This window comes from Pyrus communis, chromosome 8 (assembly GCF_963583255.1).
Source record: "Pyrus communis chromosome 8, drPyrComm1.1, whole genome shotgun sequence".
Taxonomy (NCBI): Eukaryota; Viridiplantae; Streptophyta; class Magnoliopsida; order Rosales; family Rosaceae; genus Pyrus; species Pyrus communis.
The window spans coordinates 19,947,581-19,970,742 of NC_084810.1; the positions used below are offsets into that span (position 1 = coordinate 19,947,581).

Below are 23,162 nucleotides of genomic sequence, written 5' to 3' on the forward strand. Positions count from 1 at the left end.
ACTTAATTAGGTTCCATCAGCAATTTGAAATATTCTCGTTTGTTTCAAAATCAAACTGCACCTTAATTGAACGAGTAATACTTGTGTTCTCCTTATGGAGGAATATACGCACGTATCTCATTTTTTTGCAAATAACTTATTTTCTTTTATAAATTCTATAAATAAATGGAGCCGTTCAACCGCTTAATCTTTATTTAAAGATCATATGTCGTTTAGTTATTCAAATATATCAAATAAATGGACAGTTCATCATAAGTATATTACTAGGTACTCATACCATCGATTTGTGCCATAAATTTGGAAGGCTAAACGATTTCCTATTTGAATCATTTTTTGTATGAATGATTTTCAAACGAAGATTAAGAAGTTAAATGGTTCGTTATACAATGCGTATTTGTTATTTGAAAGAAGTGAAATATGTGCATATTCCACGGGGAACGCATGTATTATCTATGGACCTGGCTTCTCTGCCCTCCCAGTTCCCATACACTCCCATACCCTCCTATTTTGTGCGGTTATGGTTAAGCTACGTTAACATTTTATATTGATTTTTTATAAAGATAATAAGACAAAAAACAATAGTTATATAAAATGTTGACGTGACTTAACCGTAACCGTACAAATAGGAGAGGATGAGAGTGTATGAGAACTGGGAGGGCAGAGAAGCCAGGTCCTTTAAAAAAGCACATCCGATAGGAGTAGAGAAATAGGTTCAGTGAAAAACATTGAAATAAATTACTACTTTAAGTGGCAGGCATGAGGGATCCAGGTGAAAAAAAAATCAAGCTTAATTGTAATATATATGTTATTGCAGTAATAATGATTAGAAGGAAGACAATGAAACTTAACTTGGTGATCACGATTAAGAGGATCATAGCTATATATATCCTACGTAGCTAACAAGAGGGTTGGTACTGATGTCTTTAGAATATGACTAGCTATGGATTATAGCAGTTTCCTGTCATAAAATCCTAATATATTGTTTTGTTTCCAAAGTTTCCAATGTAGTTCAATATTCATATGATCGGGAGTACTTTATGCTCCTCACATGGAGCTAGATGTCTTAAATAACTCTCTTACTCTGTTGCTCTCATGTGGATCTTAGTGGTGGGTTCATTTATTTTATTTGTTGTCAAATGCAAGTTGGGCAAAGATTTTCCAGATTTCTCACTGGAATAAACTGGGAGGGAGAAAGTTACATTCATATATATTTAGGACAACTTTGAAAAAGTTCTGCCCAAGTCTTGCTACTTGCTTGCTTCTACTTCATCGTTTGACGGAATGTTTGGGATAGTGGAGCTTCCCCATCCACTATCCCCAGTTGATTCATACATTCATAAAATCATGAGAGAAGATATTTCAAAATATTTTTTCAAAGTAAGGGCTTGTCTCCAAAGTTCAGGTCAATAAATTAAAAGGATCGACCTCTAAAGTAAATATTATCTTTAGCCATAAATATCATAAATATACAACGAGAGAGAGAGAGTTGGGCTAGAAAAATTGATAGCAAAATTGAAACTTTTTAGTAGGGACGGAGTTAAAAATTTTCTTTAGCAAGGAGGACCTTAACCTCTAATTAGACTAAAATAGTTTAATGATAGTAGAATATCTTCTATAACTTCATTGATTCTTTCTCAAAGTTCATTAAGCCACAACTTGTAGGGATTTTTTTCACAATGATCGCTTATTATTGTACATATTATTAGAAATAAAAAATACTTAAATATGATAAGTTCAAATTATATGGGAGCATGCATTATGCCCCTTATTGTAAGCATCATGATTTTTCCCTCGTCACAAAGATTGAGTGGGGGCATGTGCCTCCACTAGGCCTTAGTTGTAGACTTGATGATTTCTTACACGACACATAAATGATATGAAAATAACAGGTTTCGGGTCAACACGATAAGTAATCGGGTCGTTAACGGATCACACGATAAGAACCCTTTAATAACGGGTCCTTAACAGATTTACACGAAGGTGACACGCATGCAACAAGTTTAGACACGTTAAAAAGAAAGTTGTTTTGATTTTAATTTTTTATACTAAAATAAAAAAACTTATTATAAAATGCAATAGTCATAGAGTGTGTGTGTGTGTGTGTTTCTATTGTACATTAAATATGTATTATTGTATTATTATTTTATATAAAAAACTTAAGTTTTACTTATTTGTTTATTTTTATAATACAAAGAGTGAGATTAAAAAAATTATAAAACACATTAAAGCCTAATGAAAACATCGTCAATATAACATTTGAAGACAATATATCAAGTCAAAATTCCAATACCATTTCCCTTGGTGATTGATGAAAATTGAAGGGTTTTATTGTAAAAAAACGTGGAAGGTTCCTCAATTTTGAAACGCAACGGGTCGATTTCAAGTCAGGTCATATTACCCATTTACTTTAACGGGTGTTACACAACACGATCCGTTTAGATATCGGGGTATGTCATGAAAACGACACGAACACGAAAAACACAACATGAATGCCAGGTCTACTTAGCTACCTCAATCCCTTCTTTTTAGGTTCAACATAATCCACCACCAACATCATCATATTATTCTAATTTAACTAGCTATTGCTAAGTGTTGGGTTTTATCACAATAGACCTCAGTGATATTAGGAGTGAAAAACTCCCAATTTTAGTAATATACTATTAGTCATATGCCCAATATGGGATCCTATACTCCAACACAGTCATTCACGAGTGGTCTCACACAGTAAACCAATTTCCCACATCGGGAACTAGTCAATCCATTATACCGAAGCTAAACAACTTTTCAAGAGCATGGTCATCAACATTCACTAGAGCCAACGTAACTTTACGAAGGCCCAGTTATGCAGTCAATACTCTTAAGTTGGAGCTAGCTCAACTTTTCGAAGATCCAACTTAAGGAGGCAAATTTGAGCCCAAAAATCAAGGCCAGGAAGTGTCGAAAGAATAGTATGCTCTAATACCATGATAAACCTTTTACACCCAACATGATCCACCATGAACAACACTAGTATTGTCCAATTAAGTTAACCACCTATTTATTGGTGTTGTATTTTAACACAAAAGGTCTTGGTGATAGTAGAGACGGAAACTCCCATATATTAATTGTATATTATTTTATCAATGAGATACTATTCTCCAACTAAAATTGGCACACCATGTAGCTATATGGAGAGATAAGCAAGTAAAAAAGTTAGTTAAAATCTAGTTAAGTTAATTGCTTGCTAAATGGTGCTTATTTTAATTATTATTTTTAGAAGTCTTGACAAGTATCATGGTTTAGGCAATACTAGGCCATATTATATGCACAATTGAGTAATTAAGACGTCATGCACGGATCCTCTATTAATAGTTAGATGGTAATAAACCCTTGAAGCAAAAAAAAAAAAAAAATTCGAAAGGTCTTGAGGATACAGGGATATTTAATATGGAAATCATTCAATCAAGGGCAACGAAGGTAGTTCGATGTCGCTAATCATAAATTCACTCACACGATTAAGCCAAACACTTGATTTAAGGAAGAAATATTCACTCACTTCAATTGTGCAAAGCAAATGTACTTTCATTCAATCAAGTCTACCATTCAAGGCTTTCTAGTACAATATTTATAGCGGTTTACAAGTTAACAACCCTCAAGTTTCTATAACATCCTTACAACTCCTAGAACAACTATGACAACATTCAAACTCAAATTCCTATGACTCTCCTTTAATGGGATCTTTTCAGCATCATTCTCCTCTTCTCTGAAGAAAATCTTCTTTGAGTTTAATTTGAATTTCTTTTTCCTAGATCTTTGAGAAGCCAAATTAGTTTTTTCCATTGCATCCAATTTAACACCAATAAATTCAAAGCCCTTGAAAAGTTTTAAGAAGCAAAACACTCCAAATAATTTTAACATTCTCATATAACATGCACGCATTAATCCTTTCTTGCTAACACTAATCACCTTCTAATAATGCACATAAAACTTCCAAATCACTTCTTGATATTGATTACTTTAAAAAGAGTAGAGATAATATTTGCAATCATATGAGAGAAAGTTCTTTGCTCCAATTGTTTTCTTTTAATATCGCAAAAACAGAATGTTTCCCAAACATAATGGATGTCAAGGACAGATTTTCCGTCTTTATAAAGTTGCCCACAACATTGTTCAATCCATGAACTCATAGAACCTGTGTCACTATGGTATTCAACCACAATTGGGGTAGATCCCAATCTGGAAAACAATTGACCCCAAGCTGCATATCATTTACTTGTAATGATCACTTTGCTCGTCATAAATTGGAATAAATGTTGTAGTGTACGTCAATGCATTGTTTTTTCTTCTCTTTTAATTGAGTTGCCCAGTAACTACCCTAGCCTTAACTATTTATTCTACTGATGCTTCGTAATCTTCCTAGTTAAATGGCTCTATATGCACCTCTAAAGAAGTCATTCAGTGAATTTTAAAATTAATTTAAGAAGTGAGTCTTTTCTCCACCAAAAACAAGTGTTTGACTTGATCGCGTCAAGTGAATCCATGATTAGTAACGTCGAACAAACTCTGTTGTCCTTGGTTGAGTGATTCTCAGGTTATCTACCCCCGTTTCATTGACACTCTTAGCTCATCTTGCATCAACCCATGGATAGAAAGTAGATCATTAATATTAGTACATTGGTACAGTTTCTTTTTGTGTAGGGACGTACGTCCGTACTGAATTAGTGAATTATGTGTTTGGACGATGTCGTATACAGGCATAATGGCATTGGTACATTACTGTGTATATGGATGCACGCGGGGTAATTTGGTGGTAGATTTTGAAGGAAAATATTTGTGAAAACTAGTTCATTTGAGTAACATCTATGCATGCAATTAACAATTAAAATGTGGAATCATGCTTGTATGCACTCAAAAACAAAACTTTACTCATGAAATTCAAGGCCTAGCAATTGTGGTGAACCAATACTCAACTCAAGAATAAAGTGAGTTGAGAAATATTATACCTTTGTTGAATCCTCTTTGCATAAGTAAAGGCTAATCGCCCAAGAGAGAGTGCCTTCATTCCTTAATTCTTAGCTCCATGGATTTCTTGGAGGAGGATGGATAAATGGATTCTATAAGTTCCCAAGAAAGGGAACCTCTAAGATTCCACACCAACAAGGGACTTGAAGAAGAGATGAGTGACCTTGGAGGAGAATTCATACTAGTAAATCCCTCCAAGGGGGCCGGCCTCCTAGAGAGAAAATGAGAGCTTTTGTTCTCTCCAATTTCCTCAAGAGAGAACCCTAATGACTTTTGGCTATAAAGTCCTTTATATAGTCACTTCAATAAGTGACAAAAGAACCAAAAAAACCTTTCATCCATAATATGGCCGGCCTTCTAAAGGCTTTGGGCTATTTGGGCCCTTTTGAGTCTTTAGTCATTAAGTTGTCATACAACTTAAGTTAATGGGCTTGACAGGTCTAAGCCCAATGGGCCTTGAGGTCCAATAATTACTCAAAAGCTAAAACGAACTTATTCGTTTGATTAATTAACATATTAATTAATCCTAACCATAAATAATTAAATTTAATTATCCTTACTCATCTCTGTTGTTTCTTCAATCTCTATCTTACATGGTGTACGATCCATTAGGTTCCTTTTAGCGAGGCAGTGGGCGATTAGAACTCTTCAAATCGATTGCGAATTGAAACATACTTTCAATTCTCCCTTTAGTGATTATACACCTTTAGGGTTTCCACAAACCATGAGTGACACCTAATAGTATGTCATGGCTACCCAAGTTGATCAGAATAGGTGGAAAACCTATTTAGTTTAGAATTACAATGCAATACAGTCTTTCTCTAACACAATACTCTTGACCACATTGTTTGGTTTAATAGTTTATTCATGTCTACTATCCAATGTGATTCTTTTATTTATATGATTACCTTGAATGTGATTTGGAATGACTTCCTAAATCTCATTCATACTCTGACCAGAGATTCTTAATCATATCATAAAGTATTCTCCCTCAAACGGTTTGAAGGTTAAAGATCCCTTGTTGTGCATTCACTTGCCTCCATGGCTAAGTGGCTTAACCCCAACTATGTCGTGGACGCCCTTTGACGGAGTGACCTTGATATAGTCAAATATCAAGGACCTAACCACAAGACAACTATGATGCCTCAGGTCAAAGGACTACTTTGCATTATCCCAACCATGAGTTCTCATGTGACATGAGTATGAGAACTCCTCGTTGATCACGTCTAGTGGACTTATTCTCTACTGAGCACCTACATGCTTGTCTTGGTGTCAAACACACCAATGACTCGAGACCAGTCACTCTCTCTAAGAGAAGACATAACACATACTGATCTTAACGGACTGTCAATGCCTAATTGGCAATCCTATGATCAGGAACATTTAGGGTATGTATACAAAAGAGAATGGTCTCATTAATCTAACTTTTTTAGATCACATTCTCCCAATTACATATTCCTTGGACTTATCGTTTAAGCATATAACATTTATGAGACGACTTTAAACAACAAGCTTTGCCCTTTATATTAAACTAGACTAGTATCATCATACGATTGGCTTTAGGGCACATTTCCAGCAGATTCATAGCTTTTGTACTAAGCTTTGAGTTTCTGCACTTTTGCCTCCACAAGATTCCATATTTCACATAGTTATAAGTAACTTAAGACTTCTACCATACAACAATATTGTTTCATGAGTAGCTATAACTTAGTGCAACTAGAGGTAACCTTATCATATTATTTAGCCAACTATTAATGGCTGATTTCTTAATTAGAAGCTTTGAGTTTGGTTAAAATCTATATTTACCCACAAAGTAGAAAAGATTTTAATTAGTGTATACACCGGAAACACGACCTGATACATCAAGTGTGTCATAATATAAGTGGAGTTAAGTGTCTATCCTAGGGGTGTTTTCAGAAAAAATAGGATCGGGAACAATGTTTCCAATTTTGGTTCCAAACTATCGGAATCGAATCACAATTTTCAAATACTAAATGTTTGGAATTAGAGTAATCTAAGAAGTTGCTGAATATAATTCGGAAATTCATATATTTTATAAGTTTCGAATATTCTCTAACTTTTTCATACATTCAATTTATTGTTCATTCTTAATATTTGGCATATGCTTATGTATAAATTCAATTAATTTTGTGGTATACTAGTATGCTCATTGTGAAAACAAGATATTCCGGAACGCGCCTCATTACAACTTATATTTTGCCATGGACATAATATGCCGACTATTAGTCAAACTCTAATGAGCTAACAAGCCACATTCTTTACGAAGGTCCTGGAACCCCACAATCAACAGGCTCTTAATTCATCGTCAACGGTCCAAGTCGATCGCCATGTGACCTGTGAAGATTACCTTGAAAATATATAATGGACTTGCCTAAGGATATTCCAAGAATCTTAGACTCTATTGGTGTGTAGACTAGGTAACACTACTCTAACATGTTTAAGGAACCCAGACGCTAAGGTTAACTCCTCAGTTCTCTATAAATGTCCTAGATTAACCACTTTATTCTTGTAATTAGGAACTATCACCATAGTTTTATTCCTTCTAACAATCTTTCTAACTTAGGTATCAGAGACCCTTTGATAACACCAAATCGGTGTTAGTCTAACTCTGTTTGTATAATTTCTTTGTTATGTGTAGGTTTTCGTCCGTTCAATATGTGACGGAAATTTTCATCCACAAATTAATGCTTTCATAGAGAATCTTGGAAAGTACTCACGTTTGTTTATCCAATTGGGCAAAGCAAAACCTTAAATACAAAATTTTCTTCCCAATTTATTCTTCAATTCAAGAATGGTTAAACAGGAAGATCATCAGTAGGAAAACCAAAGCGGGGGCACCACCACATAATTCATCACTATACATTGGCAGGTTGGAACCATTCGGTGTGGCCCAACCCATGGGTCTCGACAAGCAACCACCAGCGGCCCCATGCCATACCGCGATGAATGGCAACTTCCGAGTCGTCACCACCACGAGGAAAGAGTGGTCCAAGCTACCACCTCTGCAACAACACAACTCAACGCCATCGTGAACCTTGCGATTCCTCTCCCCCCCCCCCCCCCCCCGCGGTAGACGGCGCCTTATGTTCTGTGTTCACATAGATGCGGCATTGTACCTCACTTTAAGTACAGCTAGAGTTTCGTAACACCAAACCTTAGGGATTTTTAGCCCACAAGTTCAAGGCCTAGTCCACGATGGAACACTCGTGAACGCAAGCTAAACTTCACTTGTCCCGGCAGACCACCAAACATTCACTAATTGACCAATCATGCAAGTGCAAGTCTCTAGACGATTGACCGCCTTTAGTCTCAGTGACTTGACCAGACAAGAGGATCAAGCGCGCCAAGTTTGACATAATTGATTGCCACCTTAAGTACTATTGAAGTTGCTTTCCTATTGCACCTTGAAGATCAATTTGTTATTCGATTTTGAAGACAAAAATTATTTTGGCAACTACACTACATCTCTTGGAGTTTACTATGTCCAACCCAAAAGTTGAGGGGTAGTTGTGAGAACATAAAAATATCCAGGCCGAAGGGAACACGCCACGTGTATAACTTATCAAATATGACTACTTCTTCCTTGACGGAATATGCAGACAATTAATCAAACTCTAATGGGTTATTAGGCCATATTCTCTACAAAGGTCCTAACAACTCACAATTAACAGGTCTCCAGGCCTAATTCATCGTCAACGGTCCAAGTCGATCACTATGCGACCTGTGCAGATTACCATGATATGTAGCTTGCCTATCAGTCTCTTAAAAAGGCAAGACTTAGCCAAGCATATTCCATGAATCTTAAAAGGAATATTTCTTCATTATTGTAAGACTAGATAACACTCTACTAACAGGTTCAACGAGCCTGGATGCTAGAGTTAACTCCTCAATTTTCTTTAAAGAGCACTGTTCTAAAAATCCTCACCTAGCGCTGCCTAGGCCCTGCCTAGGCACTAGGCGGCTGGCCACCATCCCGATTAATCCCTAGGTGTTTGAAAATTAAGAAAGGGCGCCTAAACCTGCTGAGGCGCCCACCTAGATCGCCTAGGCACCCGCCTAGCCCTCCCAAACCCGCCTAGGCACCTGCCTAGGTTGCAACTCACTTAGATAGAAAATAGTTAGCTCTCCTTTTGCATTTTATTGTTTCCAATAAACTGTAAGATACTTATCGAACACTTAAATAAACACACATTATATGTTTGCTCCCCATGTTTTCATTATGTTCCAACACTTCATAATATATATATGTCATTCTATTTTCTAGTTTCTGATGAAATTATATACATTTTAAGTATAAATATACACTTATTTACATGAAATACAATAGATTTACTTAAATCCGCCTAGGAGCCTGCCTAGCCGCCTAGGCGCTAGGCCCCAGCCCGCCGCCTGACTAGTGCCTAATTTCTTTTAGAACCTTGAGAGCCAAGGTCAGCCACTTTATTATGGTAATCAAGCATTCTCACCACATTCTTATTACTTCCAGCAATCTTTTTGACTTAGACATTGAAAGCCCTTTGGCTAGCACCATATTTATGTTAGTCTAACTCTATTTGTCTCTTTTCTTTGTGTGCATAGATTTTCATCAATTCAATCAGCAATAGAAATTTGCTCCCACACTTATCTTTTTTAATATATATACACACGCACACGTGTATGTTTACTATAATAACCACGAAAAAAAATGCATCCAAAATTACCATTATTAAAATACAAAAATTGATTGCAAAATATATGCTTTGAGTATTTAATTATAAAAAATTGGACGTTTTCGGAAATTTTTGTTCAGAGTAAGTTCAAAATATTTTGGAAAAATTCGGATCAAAAATTCGAAATTATGAAAATTAGTTCAATTTTTTGAAAAATATTCGGATTCGGAAGGAAATGGTAATGCTATATCTCTTTGATCATGGTATGGGTTAATATTCGAATTTTATTGTCTAAACCAGAAATACCATTCCAACTTGTATCCCTAATTTATCTACTTGTCTTATAACATTTGACATACTAGTACCATGTAGCACACTGAAATATCTCTCGCAAAATGATGGAAAGCTTCGGTACATCGAGAAAACATCTCTCTTTTAGTAATAAGTGAGAAAGAGAGAGGTCGAGTGGATTCTCGGAATATGAGAATATACAATAACCACAAAGTGATATCATAGTGATCAAAGAAATGTCTTCTTTTTTAAAATGGGAAAAAGTTCTGTGATCATGCAATAATATGACTTGTGGATGCTTTATCACATATTTATTGAGAATTGTTTTTTTAACTTTAAAAAGACATTTTACACTCTTTCTTAATAAAATAAATAAATATTAAAATTTTAAAGTGTAATAACCTTTCTTTAATTGATAACAAAAACAAATACAAAGAAATTGGCAACCCAAAAACCAAAAATCCAAGCCTCCCACCCATAGATTATGCAAAAATAGGCACTATACAAATTTTTAGGGGTAATGCTAGGGAGATTCAATTTTTTAAATCAAATTTTCAAACCAAATGATGTAGTTGTTAATGATTTGATTATTACTTAAACGTTGATTAACGTACTAATTTTTTATTAGTAACACATTATTTAGTTTATAAATTTGGTGGCACATGAATTTATTAAAAAGGGGAATTTTTTATTATTGAATCAATTTATCTAGCTATAAAAGAATGATGAAAATTTTATTATGCATAAAACCCTTGGTATTTCATTAGTTATCTTCCTAGCATTACTCAATCTTTAGACACACAGCCAGCGATCCCAAACCCTACCAGTGGCGGAAGTTAAAACACATGTCAATGCTTTACCTGAAAGCATGACATCAGCATCCACGTCACCTTGCAGTCTCTCCCGTCCCATCTCTTCTGCTCTCAATGGGGCCCACACCCCTTACTCTTCCTCCCTTTAAGTACCCCCACAAAGTCCCAGCCTTCCATCCACATTCGTAAATCTATCCATCTCTCTAACCTCTCCAATATTCACTGCACTCATTAGAATATAAACTCCCAAAACCTTCCTAAAACCCTACTTACCCCACGCGCCAATGTACGGTCACAACAGCACCGCATTCCCATGCGCCCCCGATTTTCAGTATCATCAGGGCTCGCATGAGGCTCTTCCATTGCAGTACCATCACGACCACCTTGTCTCCTCCGAGTTCAGCAGCAGCTGTAGCAGCGGCTCCAGCAGCCACGGAGCCTCGCCGATCAGCCACAGGGCTCACGAGTGCTACGGAAACCCGGCCCCAAACCTGATTCAGCGCAGCGTCAGCAGCCATTCACTGCAGAAGACTCGCGGGACCCACAAGCTGGTCTCCGACTTGCTGGAGTCAGAGACCGTCCCGGTCCGCCGGGTGTATAGCACTGGGGACTTGGACTTGCAGGTTCGATTACATCGAGAGTTCTCTAGTTTGTTACTTAGTTGCTTCATTAAAATGACTAAATGCCCAAGTTTATTTCTTATCTGCCATTTTGCATCGTTACATTCACAAATACTAATCTCCATGCAAATTAAGTTCGTAGTTTCATACTACACCTAAATTAAGAGAGCCACGTTAACGTTTATGTTAGTGTGCTTTGTGCATGAGTGATTTTTTTAAGGTAACATTCCTAGCAGGTTATATTATTAGACAAATACTCATGTTCCGAGACTATTATTATGTTGGACCGACATAATTAACATAATTTCCTCTATTCAATACTAAAAATTTACATGATCATTGATTAATTGTTCTGATATAGATTTATGGATAATTTTAGGGAAATTAAATTTGTAAATTAAATGATGTGTCACAAATATAAAATAAGCATGTTAATCAATACTTAAATAATAATCCAATCATCAACATCCACGTAATTTGGTTTACAAAATTTGATTTAAAAATATAGTCTCCCTAACATTATCCTACTTCTATATATATATATCTGCGTGTTAGAAGTGGGGCTTAGGCTTGCCCCCTACTTTTAAAGCTTAGAACTAAGATAATATTTTCCGTAATTGCTTCCATGTGTTACCTGTGGGGTTGTAGGGTTTTACTGGAATTAATATAATTGTGTGTTTTTGTGTCAAAACATTGTGGATGCATGCAGACGATCAATAGCATGCATAGTAACGGGGTACAAGTGGTACAGCAATTGCAATATGGTGGTTATAACAGATCATCAGAAAGTAGTCCGCTGTCGAGTGAGAGCAGTATGATCATAGAAGGGATGAGCAAAGCTTGCCCGTACAGTCCCGAGGAGAAGAAAGAGAGAATTGAGAGGTACAGAAGCAAGCGCAACCAAAGAAACTTCAACAAGACCATTAAGGTCATACCACTCTACTTCAGTTAATTCACTATTTAATTATTTCCTTTGATTTGCAAATTGCTTGGTACCCCATGGTATACAACAACCAATCACTTCTCCTGAACTACAAATTACTAAATATATATATATATATATATATTGACAAGACCCTACAAAAAGAAATTTTTTATATTCACATCAAACTGTATTTGTCTTAAAAAGGAAAAGACCTTAAATATAAGAAGCCAAATATTATATATATCTTTCTCCTAGACTTCTAGTTGCTGGTTGATCCAATTGACCCACTAGTTCCACTTTAAGATTTTCTATGTATGGTAGCCTAGTTCTTGTTGCTTTTTGGCACACGATTTTTCACACAGTGATTGTATTATATCTTGCAAAATTTAGGCAACTTTTACTCCTTGTGCCTACTATATATGTATGATTCCATGCTTTGCGTCTGTCACATCCTACATTTTTTCAATTTCATCTCAAATAGTGGAAAGGATATGGTAGTGCATGTTTGACACTTGAGTTTTTTGGGAGCTAGCTAGCTTAGCCTAGCTCTATAATGGACTAATTGAGTGGTTGTTTGAAAATGCATGAAATGACAACTAAACTGTAAACTAGTAGAATGACTTGTGCATGGAAAAGATTAAACCTATATTCTACTGTCTTTACTCCATAAGCAAGAGTTAAGTGGCACTCCATGTACTTAAACATTTGAGTGCGCATAAATTATAAAGCAATCATTTCTACGTGCAAGTAGTGAAATGAGTGTCTACCGTAATGATTATGTGGTTCATCAAGTATGTATCATTCGAGTATATTTCTTGTGTATGAATGAAATAACAAGAGATATATAAGGTGTCATCTCATGTAACGGAGTAGGTTTATAATTTATTTTTTATACAACTGATAATCTACACTAAATTTAAACATTTATCACAATCATCCTCTTCCAAAACTCTTTACCTTTCTGCTAACCAATTTTTTTTTTTTTCAATTTTATAAATTATTGCAGATCAGCTTTCTTCCATTTTTATGTCTTTGCAAGTCCTATTAACAGACGTTCAACACTGTCTTACTCTTGGACGTCTATTTGAAATTGTAAACTTTCCCAAGATAGAGTGGTATTGGTATTTTTTACACTTAGATCATCAAGTACTTTATTTTACCTGGAAATTAATGTTACACATGCCCTACCCCATTTGATTGAACAAAGTGACTAAGTAGCAACAAAACGTGTCTGAATTAATTAACCACTTCTGCTGGATGAGTCCCTTATATCTTAAGAAAAGGGTACCACTTTTCCTTATGTCAAATAATTAAACTTACAGAAGCAAGGGCCCCTTGTTACTCTTTTATATATCACTGCATTTGAACCTTAAACGTTTAATTTCCTTCTTTCCCCTTTCTTTCCCTTAATAAAGAAGCACTAAAACTTAGCATTATTTCTGTATTCAGTATGCTTGTAGGAAGACATTGGCGGACAGCCGGCCGCGAATCAGAGGCCGGTTTGCTAGGAACGATGAAATTGAGAAGAATTCAAATGTTCAATGGAGCAACATGAGTGGGGAAGAAGATGAGGAGGAGGACGATAGTTGGATCAACCTTCTTGATGCATTTTCTTCAATCGAATCTAATTCCATAATCTAGCTAGCAACATAGGACCACCTCTATGTCCCATGCCTGATGTTTAGCAAGTAGCTAGGCAAATTTGGGGCTGCTTGATTTGAACTTTAATTATTATTATTATGCAGAATGCAGTACTTTAATTAAGCGCTATTTAGCTTGAAGTACTAGTTCATGTAAATATAGGTGATTGTATTGTTAAACTTAATGACAATGTTTAAGAGTTTAATTAATCAAGGGTGAAGTTTTAGCTTCTACAGAATTAATTAAGGTCGTGCTCAAGCTTCACTTTAGTGTTTCCAGATGAAAACAAAGTCATTTTCATTGAGAAAGAACAGAAAAAAGAGCGATTAAATAGCAACGGTGGCAGTCACCATCGAGTTACATGCAGTGTATATAAGCTCAAAGTAGCACACGATTTCTGCTTTATTTTCTTATTCGGTGAAACTTAATCAATCTCTAGGACCACAAAACTCTCAACTTTATGCTTTTTTTGAGGCGAGGAATGAAATTACTTGAAGAGATAGGCACAAGCCCAACCAATATGCCTAGCAAATCAATCAGTCATATCTCATATATTATCTTCTATGTTATTTGAGGCGAGGAATGAATCAGTTACTTCACCACATGCAAGTTTCCCAATTGGTAATTGGAATGTGATCATCAGTTATATCACCAGGTGTACAGTATGTCTCAATACACACGAGAGTCATCATCGACAAAGAAGGAAAATGGGCATCATAAGTACTTATCGTTGTCATCTCAATCAACCTCATATTTTCGAAAAGCAAAGAGAAGTTTAATCTATTCAACCTGCCAATTAGTAGTGTACACATTCGTCAACATGCGAGTGAAGTCCATAAACAGAACCTATGTATCTAACTAGGAAAAAAAGACTCTTTCAAGTCTATATATACAAGTCAATTAAAGTGTCCTTAGACAGTTAAAAATGTTTCTGACGTTACTTGATAAAAAAAACTTAGTTATCAGAAAAAGTACCTGAATTTTCCCTAAATTTTGACATGTCATCAATATAAAAGTGCTTTTCTGAAAAATTTCTTATGATCAAAAGCACTTGTTACACAAGCAATTCGAAAAGAAGTCTTGGCTATATTTTAAAATTAGGCTTTTCATTATACGCTTATAAAACAAGTCCTTAATTATGAGCTAAGCTTTAAGACACCGACCCAATAACACTAAAAGCTAGAGCATGGTCAAGGCTCGAGTAGCTCCATAATCCACTTGCATCATCTTTACAAGCCATACACCACTTCATTAATTTGTTTACAATTAAGGCCAAATTTTATAACTAATCTTTATGCTACTCATTTGGTCGTTCATGTTACTGAATGATGAAGGGTGCTTACTTAATTAGTATGTTTAAACATAATCTAGAATGATTAGGATCTCAATTATCCCACCTTTTCTTTTAACCAAAGGCTATATATGGTTCTTGAGGCAAACTCTAGGACGGCGCTCTTCATTTTTTGTCGGCCGCTCGTGGTTAAACCATTATGTCAAACGAGGCAAAACACACATTGCTTTAAAATAATATCTCATTAGGCTTTAGCTTCAATACAGAAGTTGACACTTGCTAATGATTTCTTTTGGCAAGTACACTTGTAGGCTGTGAGATCAAATCTCCTGCTCCGGTGTGGCCTCTTTAATTATGATTCTAGTTATTGATTGACACATATTAAATTTATGATAATAAAATTAAAAAATTAAATTAAATTTATAAATGTTACAAAAAAGTCATACCCATTTTGAATGCAAAAGATTCAATCTCGTAGGCTGTAGCCCAAAAAGTTCACTCAACACTACATATTTTGGGCAAATATTTGAAAATTGAAATTTCCTTTATCAAAATTTGTAATTTTTAAAATTTCCTTTATCAAAATTTGTAATTTTCCTTGAGTTTCTATAAACATTAGTGCCCAACACCTTTTTTTTTTTTTTGGAATTTTAACGAAAAGCTTATGTTACTGTTCATTTTAACGAAAAATCATATTTTTAAAAAGTCAATTATGGTACAATTCACATTACCCTACATTACCCCTTATTTTGTCTTTATCGTTAAAAACTCAAAGTTTTCAAACCCTTTTCATTAGTTTTCCTTTATTTATTTATTTTTATATCAAATAATAGATTTGTTAGATTGATGATCAACAAGGTTTGAACTCACGTCGTGGTGAGAGAGCAACACCCCTCTTGACCATTGTGGTAGAGGGTCGACACTTGTTTGATCACGCAATCTTTAGTCACTTAAGTGATTGGATCTAAGTCAATAGTCAGACATATAATATATGGTTCAAACCAATATTTGATAACAATATTAATCAGGTTGATTCTTGTGAGATATATATGGTTCAAATTTATAATATGACAGTAAATTTATAAAAAAACATAATTATATAATTATATTAAATACGCTCGAAGAAATTCATTTAGTTAAAATTGATTTTGCTAGGTAATTAAAAAACAATAGTATTTGAATTGGTGCCCCCGACTGTTTCGGAAAAGGGAAAAGGCAAGGCTTAAATGATGGCGATCATGGTGGGATGATCGGAAGGAAGACAAGAAGAGTCTTGTCACCACTGTGATACCATTACTTTTGATAAAGTAAGGCAACTATTATCAAATCAAGATGCCAGAAAGAAGTGCAATGGCACATGAAGAGCAGTAACAAAATTTGAGAAAAGTTAAGCAGATTCCTTTCGAGTGAGATTTTTCACATATATTTGTTGCAAACATTACAAAATATTATATTAAAAATATAAGATGATAGAATATTCATAAAAAGTCAATTTTAAGAGTTTCTTTAGCAATTTTACGATTCTGAAACATTGTCATGGCTTTTGCATTAGCTTCAAGATATCCAAATGATAGAGAGAGATCATTCTCTTCACACCACCCTATTCCTACACATATTTTTCTGATTAAGCTCAAGAGATTTCAACACAAAACCACTTAGAGAGAGATCATTCTCTTCACACCACCCTATTCCTACACATTTTTCTGATTAAACTCAAGAGATTTCAACACAAAACCATTTAACGAATCATTTAAATGGTTGCAAATAGAGCGATATCTTCGTGATTTTATTTCTCTAATTTTTTACAAAGATGATTTATGAATGAAAACTTGAAGAAAACAAAAATGATTCGAATTTATTGAAATAAAATTCGAATGGATTCCTACAAAATGTGTCTCAAATAGGGATTAGAGGCCCCAACATTTGATCTACAATACTTTGGCTAACCGCCGTTCTATGCGATTATTGCAAAACTCCTTCGGTGCAATTTCTACATTCTAAAGATTTTTCATATATTACCTTTCAAGGTGTTATTTTAAAATCCTTTTTTTTTGTCAATGAATTTTTTTTTATAACAAAGTCCAAAAGGACATGGTATAAAGACTCTGTAGACAGAGGTTAGAATTATTTTCTGACCACCCCATATATGGGGTAGGTATAAACAAGACGCCACTTATGCATTCAACGTATGAGTAAAGATTCCTATCTATACCCAAACAAAAAATATACATAGAATGTGTCTCAACCCAAAAGTTAAGACCCACACAGAAGACCCAAAAGTGACCACACAGAAGTACCTAAAACCCTGAAGGGAGATTCACCCGCTGCCTCCTCCACCAGATAATTGGTGGAGACAACCAGTGAACAGAATATCCATAAAACTGCTTCGCAAAAAGCTAAACTCAAGGCCATCTTCGTCTCAACGCCGGTGAAAGGGAGCCAAACTTGCAAATCAAGAGAAACCTTGCCCATTCCAGTCGCACACAATAGGCATCTAAATGCCCTGATCCAAGCATAAACAAAAAAAAAAATTAGGGGGTTTAAACACCGAGTCAAAGAGACCCCAGACCTTTGTAAAGGTGACAACATATAGTTGTCTTCGAGCGGAGAGAAATACGAATTGAAGCAACAAACCAGTGAGATGAGATCTGCCAAATCTGGGAGAGTTTAAGCGAAGAGTCCAAAATCATGGCCCAAAAGCCCCAAATTAGAGGTGTAATACCTTGAACAATAAGCAAAACGCTCGGAGACAGCTTTATTCACCACTCGTAAAAAGAGGGTTGCTCCACCGTTCCCTGACGGGAATTGGGGCAATCGTAGGTGCGGGGAAAGACAAGGAGGAGGGAAAAATGAAGGAGGATAAAGAAAGGTTGGAAGGGTGGCTGCCACCGGCCCCAAACAGAGCTGGAGGCCGACGGGTGAAGGGGTTTGAAAGGAAAAAAAAAAAGCATTCGAGATTAACTCTAATGTTTGACTAGTTCATTGATATTGTATGGTATTTTTCCTAACAATGGAGTGTGAAGTTCCTTGGGACTTTAAAAGTCCGTCGCTCAAAACTCATACAAAAAAGAAGGAGATGGTTCAGTAAGGCATTGTTTGGCACGGTGGACTTTTGTGGACCGGAAGGGAAAGTGAGCAGGCCATGTTGGTCGGGCGTTGCAGGGTGTGAGGTCGAGGTGGGGTTACAGATCCTGCTCAAACGAACATCGGCTGTGGGAGATCAGAGTAGGAGGTCGATGTGCAGAGAGGATGAACGAGCCGGACTCACCTGCTCGGTCTTACAAGGTCCTTGCATTGCAAAGTCCCTGCACACTTCGCTACACAAGATGACTTAACGAGCCCACTTTAAAAAAACACGAGAACTACATAGTCCCATATAATCGAGTCTCGCATTACAACAGACACAGGTTATAGATCTTATACCTTTCATAAATTATGATTGACAAAGAGAATTCTCTCCATATAAGATTCCATACAAAGAGGGACAAAACTGATACCAAGATCAAAATTTGGGAAAACGAACATAAAGAACGCTAAATAGGCAACAAGCTTCACTCACCTAGTTCACATATGCCGAAATTAATTTTTGATAACTCACTATGTCGATCAATAACATAGAAAAATCATTGCAGTCATGCCATTTTAATTTTTCTTCTTACTTTTCTGCGCCTTCTTGAAGGGTACAGTATGCAACAATCGCTTAAGAGGAAGAAACTTCACTTGATGAGGAGTCTTCCTTTTTGGTCTGGATTTCCCTGCATGCATGTATGAGAAACAATTAAGCATTACTACAAAGATGCAGATGAAATCGGGTGGATGACATAGAAGGTGAAAACTGATGTAAATTTACTAAGAATCAACTTTCCAAAAAACGAAAGTTGGAATTCGATAGATAGCTAAAGAGACAAAATCATTCAGAAAAATGATTCATTGAGAAACGAAACTTCTAACAGCCAAACCTTTGCAGCTAAATTCAGCAGAAGAATGAACTTGTATGTAAAATTCATGTTTATAGCTGGTAAGTCGTTCTCTATGAAATGGTGACATAATAGCACAATGGACACTTAAAAACGTAATCGGAAGTCCATCAGGCCAGCCAACCCAAACAGATTACTAACTGTAACAAGCCCGTCTTAAGAACAAAAAGCACCCATATCCAAGCAGATCAGAACACTTAACTGCCACATATTCAAATGAAAAGAAAAGGCATTGACCAGAGGACATGCATACTGAAGAAAATTAAATCGCACCTGATATAGATTGAACTGAGTCTGGATAGTTAATTTCAGTATCAGCTTTCCCATTTTCGTTCTCTTCCATAGTCACTTCCGTTGACCCATGCCTTGCAACTAAATAATCATCAATTGCAGGCGCCACCATACCATCATAAGACTGCAGAACAGGAACCTGATTTGCAAGTACAACTGTATCATCTCCAGATTCCCTGAATTGTTCCTTTTCTGAAGTATGCAATGATGATGAATTCAAATACAGAGATTTTTCTTCTTTACTCTTCACAGGTAGCATTTTAAAAATTTCATCCATCACATCAATTTGTGTATCAGAACCATTCACACACAAAGCCTCTTCACTGTGAGGAGCAGGAATATCCGAATCCTGGTAATTTGTGGAAACTTCAACTTCAGAATTAGCAGTACAAACAGCATTTAACCCAACGTCTAACGCTTGAAATGTTAAATTATCATTAGGTGGCACAACATCCAATTCACGATTAGTCACGCACTTCTGTGATTGCAAATCATGAATTTCGTTCAAAATCAAATCAATATTCCCATCTGTACCATCTGCATTGTTTGGTTTTGCTTCAGAAGTTAATGTAGGAGATTTAATTTCAACAGCACCAATACAAGCGTTCGCAGTATCACAAGATGAATATAATTTCTGAGGATTTTCAGAGTCAAACATTTGTTGGTCCACAAGACTATCACACAAAGAAGATTGACCTGATTGAGGAAAAGAAGCTCTATCAGGTTGCTCTGGCACTCCAGCAGTCACAGCTGGTTGCTCAACTGCCTCAGAAGCAGAAACAGTGCTTTTACAAGTAGCCATTGATTGAGATACAACCACATCATTGCCACATATCACATCCTTGACTTGAAACCCAAGTGACGGCATGCTGTCAATGACTGAAGCAAAATCAATGGCTTTGGCAGTTTTGGATACTTTGTTACTAGAGGTACTGAAAGACTTTTCCAAATCAGCTAATACCAAATCACCTTCACCACTAGAGATGGGATCCCATTGAAACAAGTCACCAGACCAAGGTTTGTTCTTGTCAGTTTCTTGATCCGATGACAGAACTTCAACTCTTATGGTTTCCTTGAAAAAGTGTTTTTTTCTCACAGCATTAGCTACTAGAGTCCTGCAAGACATTAACTGTAAGAGTTTGGATGAGTTAAACATCAAATCTTCAAGACTGAGATTTATGAAAAGCTATCATACCTACAATTTCTTGATATAGACGCTTTAGCTCGCTCCATTGAGAGCCCCAGTAATGACATTAAGTTTGCAACATCATATGGCCCCCTAAATTCACTTGCAGTCGGGGCAGCACTGCAAATTATTAGATTCCTTCCACGAGTCCAATCTACCAGTAACTGAAGAACAATACAAAAATGATGAGTAGTTGCATCTATAAGAAACGAACAATATCCAAACAATTACACAATAATCATGTTACAGTGAATAGTTTTTCCTGGCTGTAGTGTGCATGCGCATTATAGACCAAAGAAATGCACCACATAATAGTAATACATTAAAACCATGTTAAATATCTTAGAATCAAAGTATACTCAATCCACATTCATTTCCAAAAGAAGACATTTCGGAAATTAATAAACACGGAAACTATCCATGAATTCTATATCACTGATGAAAAAACTGTAAAACTTCATTCCGAAGATCATTTTAAAGTTTGGAAAAACTAGAACGCTGTCACCTAGCTTGAGCAAAGAATGCTTTCAAAGACTGATGTGCACGCAATGCAAGCATTTTAAGGTCAAATTGTACTCTTCCCATTAAATGACCCCACAATCTGCCATTATAGCATCTCCATACATAACTCTGATTGAGGGTAAGTATCTTTCACCAGTAGATCATCTGCACCCAGAAAGTCATATGCTTTGGGAAAAAATTTGTACACTTCGGAAAAAGGTTTTAATTGATCAAAATGACACTAACAGACTTCATACAGAATTGTAGTTTTAGTTGACCGTTTGCATAATACTAATATAAGTCCAGTAGTAAGTTGTGTAATGTCATGCAGAATATGACCCTACAACATTGTCTCGTGGAAAGTAAAATGCACCATGTCACAACGTTCTTGTAAGATTTAATCTTGGGAAAGAAAATACAAATCGTTGCGGCCTATTGATCTGGATATGAAATATCGATATAGTAATTTCCCTTTACAAATCCTCACCTTAGCATTGGTTATTATTTGCTTTCTGGCTTGAACATCGGCAATGAGATTCGCATATGTGATCTCAAAATACACTCCGCGCTGCATAACCGATAAATATAAATTCTTTATCACCTAATTCAACAATTCCATCAAATATAAATTGAAAAAAAAAAGAAGCAAGCAAATTCTCTGAGATCAAACCTCCATTGCAGCTTTAACCATGGGCATCTTCAATCGAAACGGCAACTTCTCCGAGAAATCAATCGCAATTATATCTACCTATGAGAAACCAGAATACACACAAATCATAACTTTCTTCCTCAACTTTCCGAGCAACCAAACACAATGTTAAATTTCAGAAATTCAAAAGCACGAACCTCCAATTTCTCACAGGCGAGGTCGAAAGCGGACTGATTCAAGGGCTTGACGGCGACCAAATCGTAAGTCTTCAGAACCGGGTTACCGGAATTAAGGGCCTGCGACTGGGCTGGGGTCTCGGCGCAGACGGTGAGGCGGGTGTACTGGCGGAAAGGGGAGGATCGGGGGACACCGAGGAGGTCGCGGTGGAAGTTGACGGAGGAGTGGAGGAGAGGGGAGTGCTTGAGGAGGGAAGGAAGTTTAAGGAGGGGGATGGTGCAACGGTCGTGATCGGACATGACGCCCTTGATCGTGCGGTTGTAAGCGATTCCGGAATAGCCGAGCTCCAGGGCCTTGGTCACCAGCTTGGCACGTGTTGCTGATGATCGGTCCGGTGGGGAGGGGTCCGTATAGGGTATGCTGAGGTCGAAGAAGGCCATGAGTGGAGGGGAGAAGCGACGGTGGAGTGAAAGATGTGCGGCAGTTGAAGGTCGTTTATCGGTGGTTTAGGGTTTAAGGAAAGGGATGATTTCGGAGGCGTTGGGATTTTTTTATGCCCCACTTTTTTACGGTGGAGGAGGCCTGTGGAAATAAAAAGGATTAATTAGGCTGGGTTCGGTTAGCAAATCTTGTCAAATTCCTTATGCCACATGCCAGCCATATATACATAATTACCGAAAATCATTTACCGTTAGTCAACCTTCTTGTTGCAGTTGCCAAAAATCGGTTCTGTCGAAATTATTGGCTAGTTTGATTGGTAAATAGCACAATCGATGGTTTGCAAATAAGCTTAAAAAAAAAACAGATCAAGACCATGCACCGACCCGTAAACAACAAACCAGAAAAGAGAAAAAGAAGTTGTTACTGCAATTTTTCAATTGAAGATAAACCAACATAATCATGACTTAACAAATTAAAATGAAAATCAAATCAAAACTTAATAAGTCAACATCAATGTCAGCAAACATAATCCAAATAGTTATAAGTTCACAAACTCAAAAGCTTAACTAATATAATTATCTAAATTCAATTGTAGCAACTAATACATAAACAAAAAAACTCAAAACTCAAAAGTATGGTTGTAGTTATACGATCCCTTTATTATCATCCACCACCTTCCTCCTCCCTAC

At 36.3% G+C, this 23,162-nt stretch overlaps 2 protein-coding genes across 2 annotated transcripts; one reads left to right on the forward strand and one right to left on the reverse strand.

Annotated features, from left to right (window-relative positions):
* The first annotated feature begins 10,973 nt into the window (after nt 1-10,973).
* Nucleotides 10,974-14,165, forward strand: LOC137743548 (zinc finger protein CONSTANS-LIKE 3-like). The gene is made up of 3 exons (XM_068483464.1): nt 10,974-11,397; nt 12,104-12,322; nt 13,769-14,165. The coding sequence occupies exons 1-3, from the start codon at nt 11,059-11,061 to the stop codon at nt 13,958-13,960; spliced, it is 750 nt and encodes a 249-aa protein (XP_068339565.1). The 5' UTR covers nt 10,974-11,058; the 3' UTR covers nt 13,961-14,165.
* A 4,492-nt stretch (nt 14,166-18,657) lies between these two features.
* Nucleotides 18,658-22,594, reverse strand: LOC137742748 (protein GAMETOPHYTE DEFECTIVE 1). Its single transcript, XM_068482689.1, has 6 exons — nt 22,053-22,594; nt 21,877-21,954; nt 21,694-21,774; nt 20,715-20,869; nt 19,502-20,634; nt 18,658-19,006 (listed from the first exon to the last, which is right to left on the reverse strand). The coding sequence occupies exons 1-6, from the start codon at nt 22,470-22,472 to the stop codon at nt 18,894-18,896; spliced, it is 1,980 nt and encodes a 659-aa protein (XP_068338790.1). The 5' UTR covers nt 22,473-22,594; the 3' UTR covers nt 18,658-18,893.
* Between the last annotated feature and the right edge of the window lie 568 nt (nt 22,595-23,162).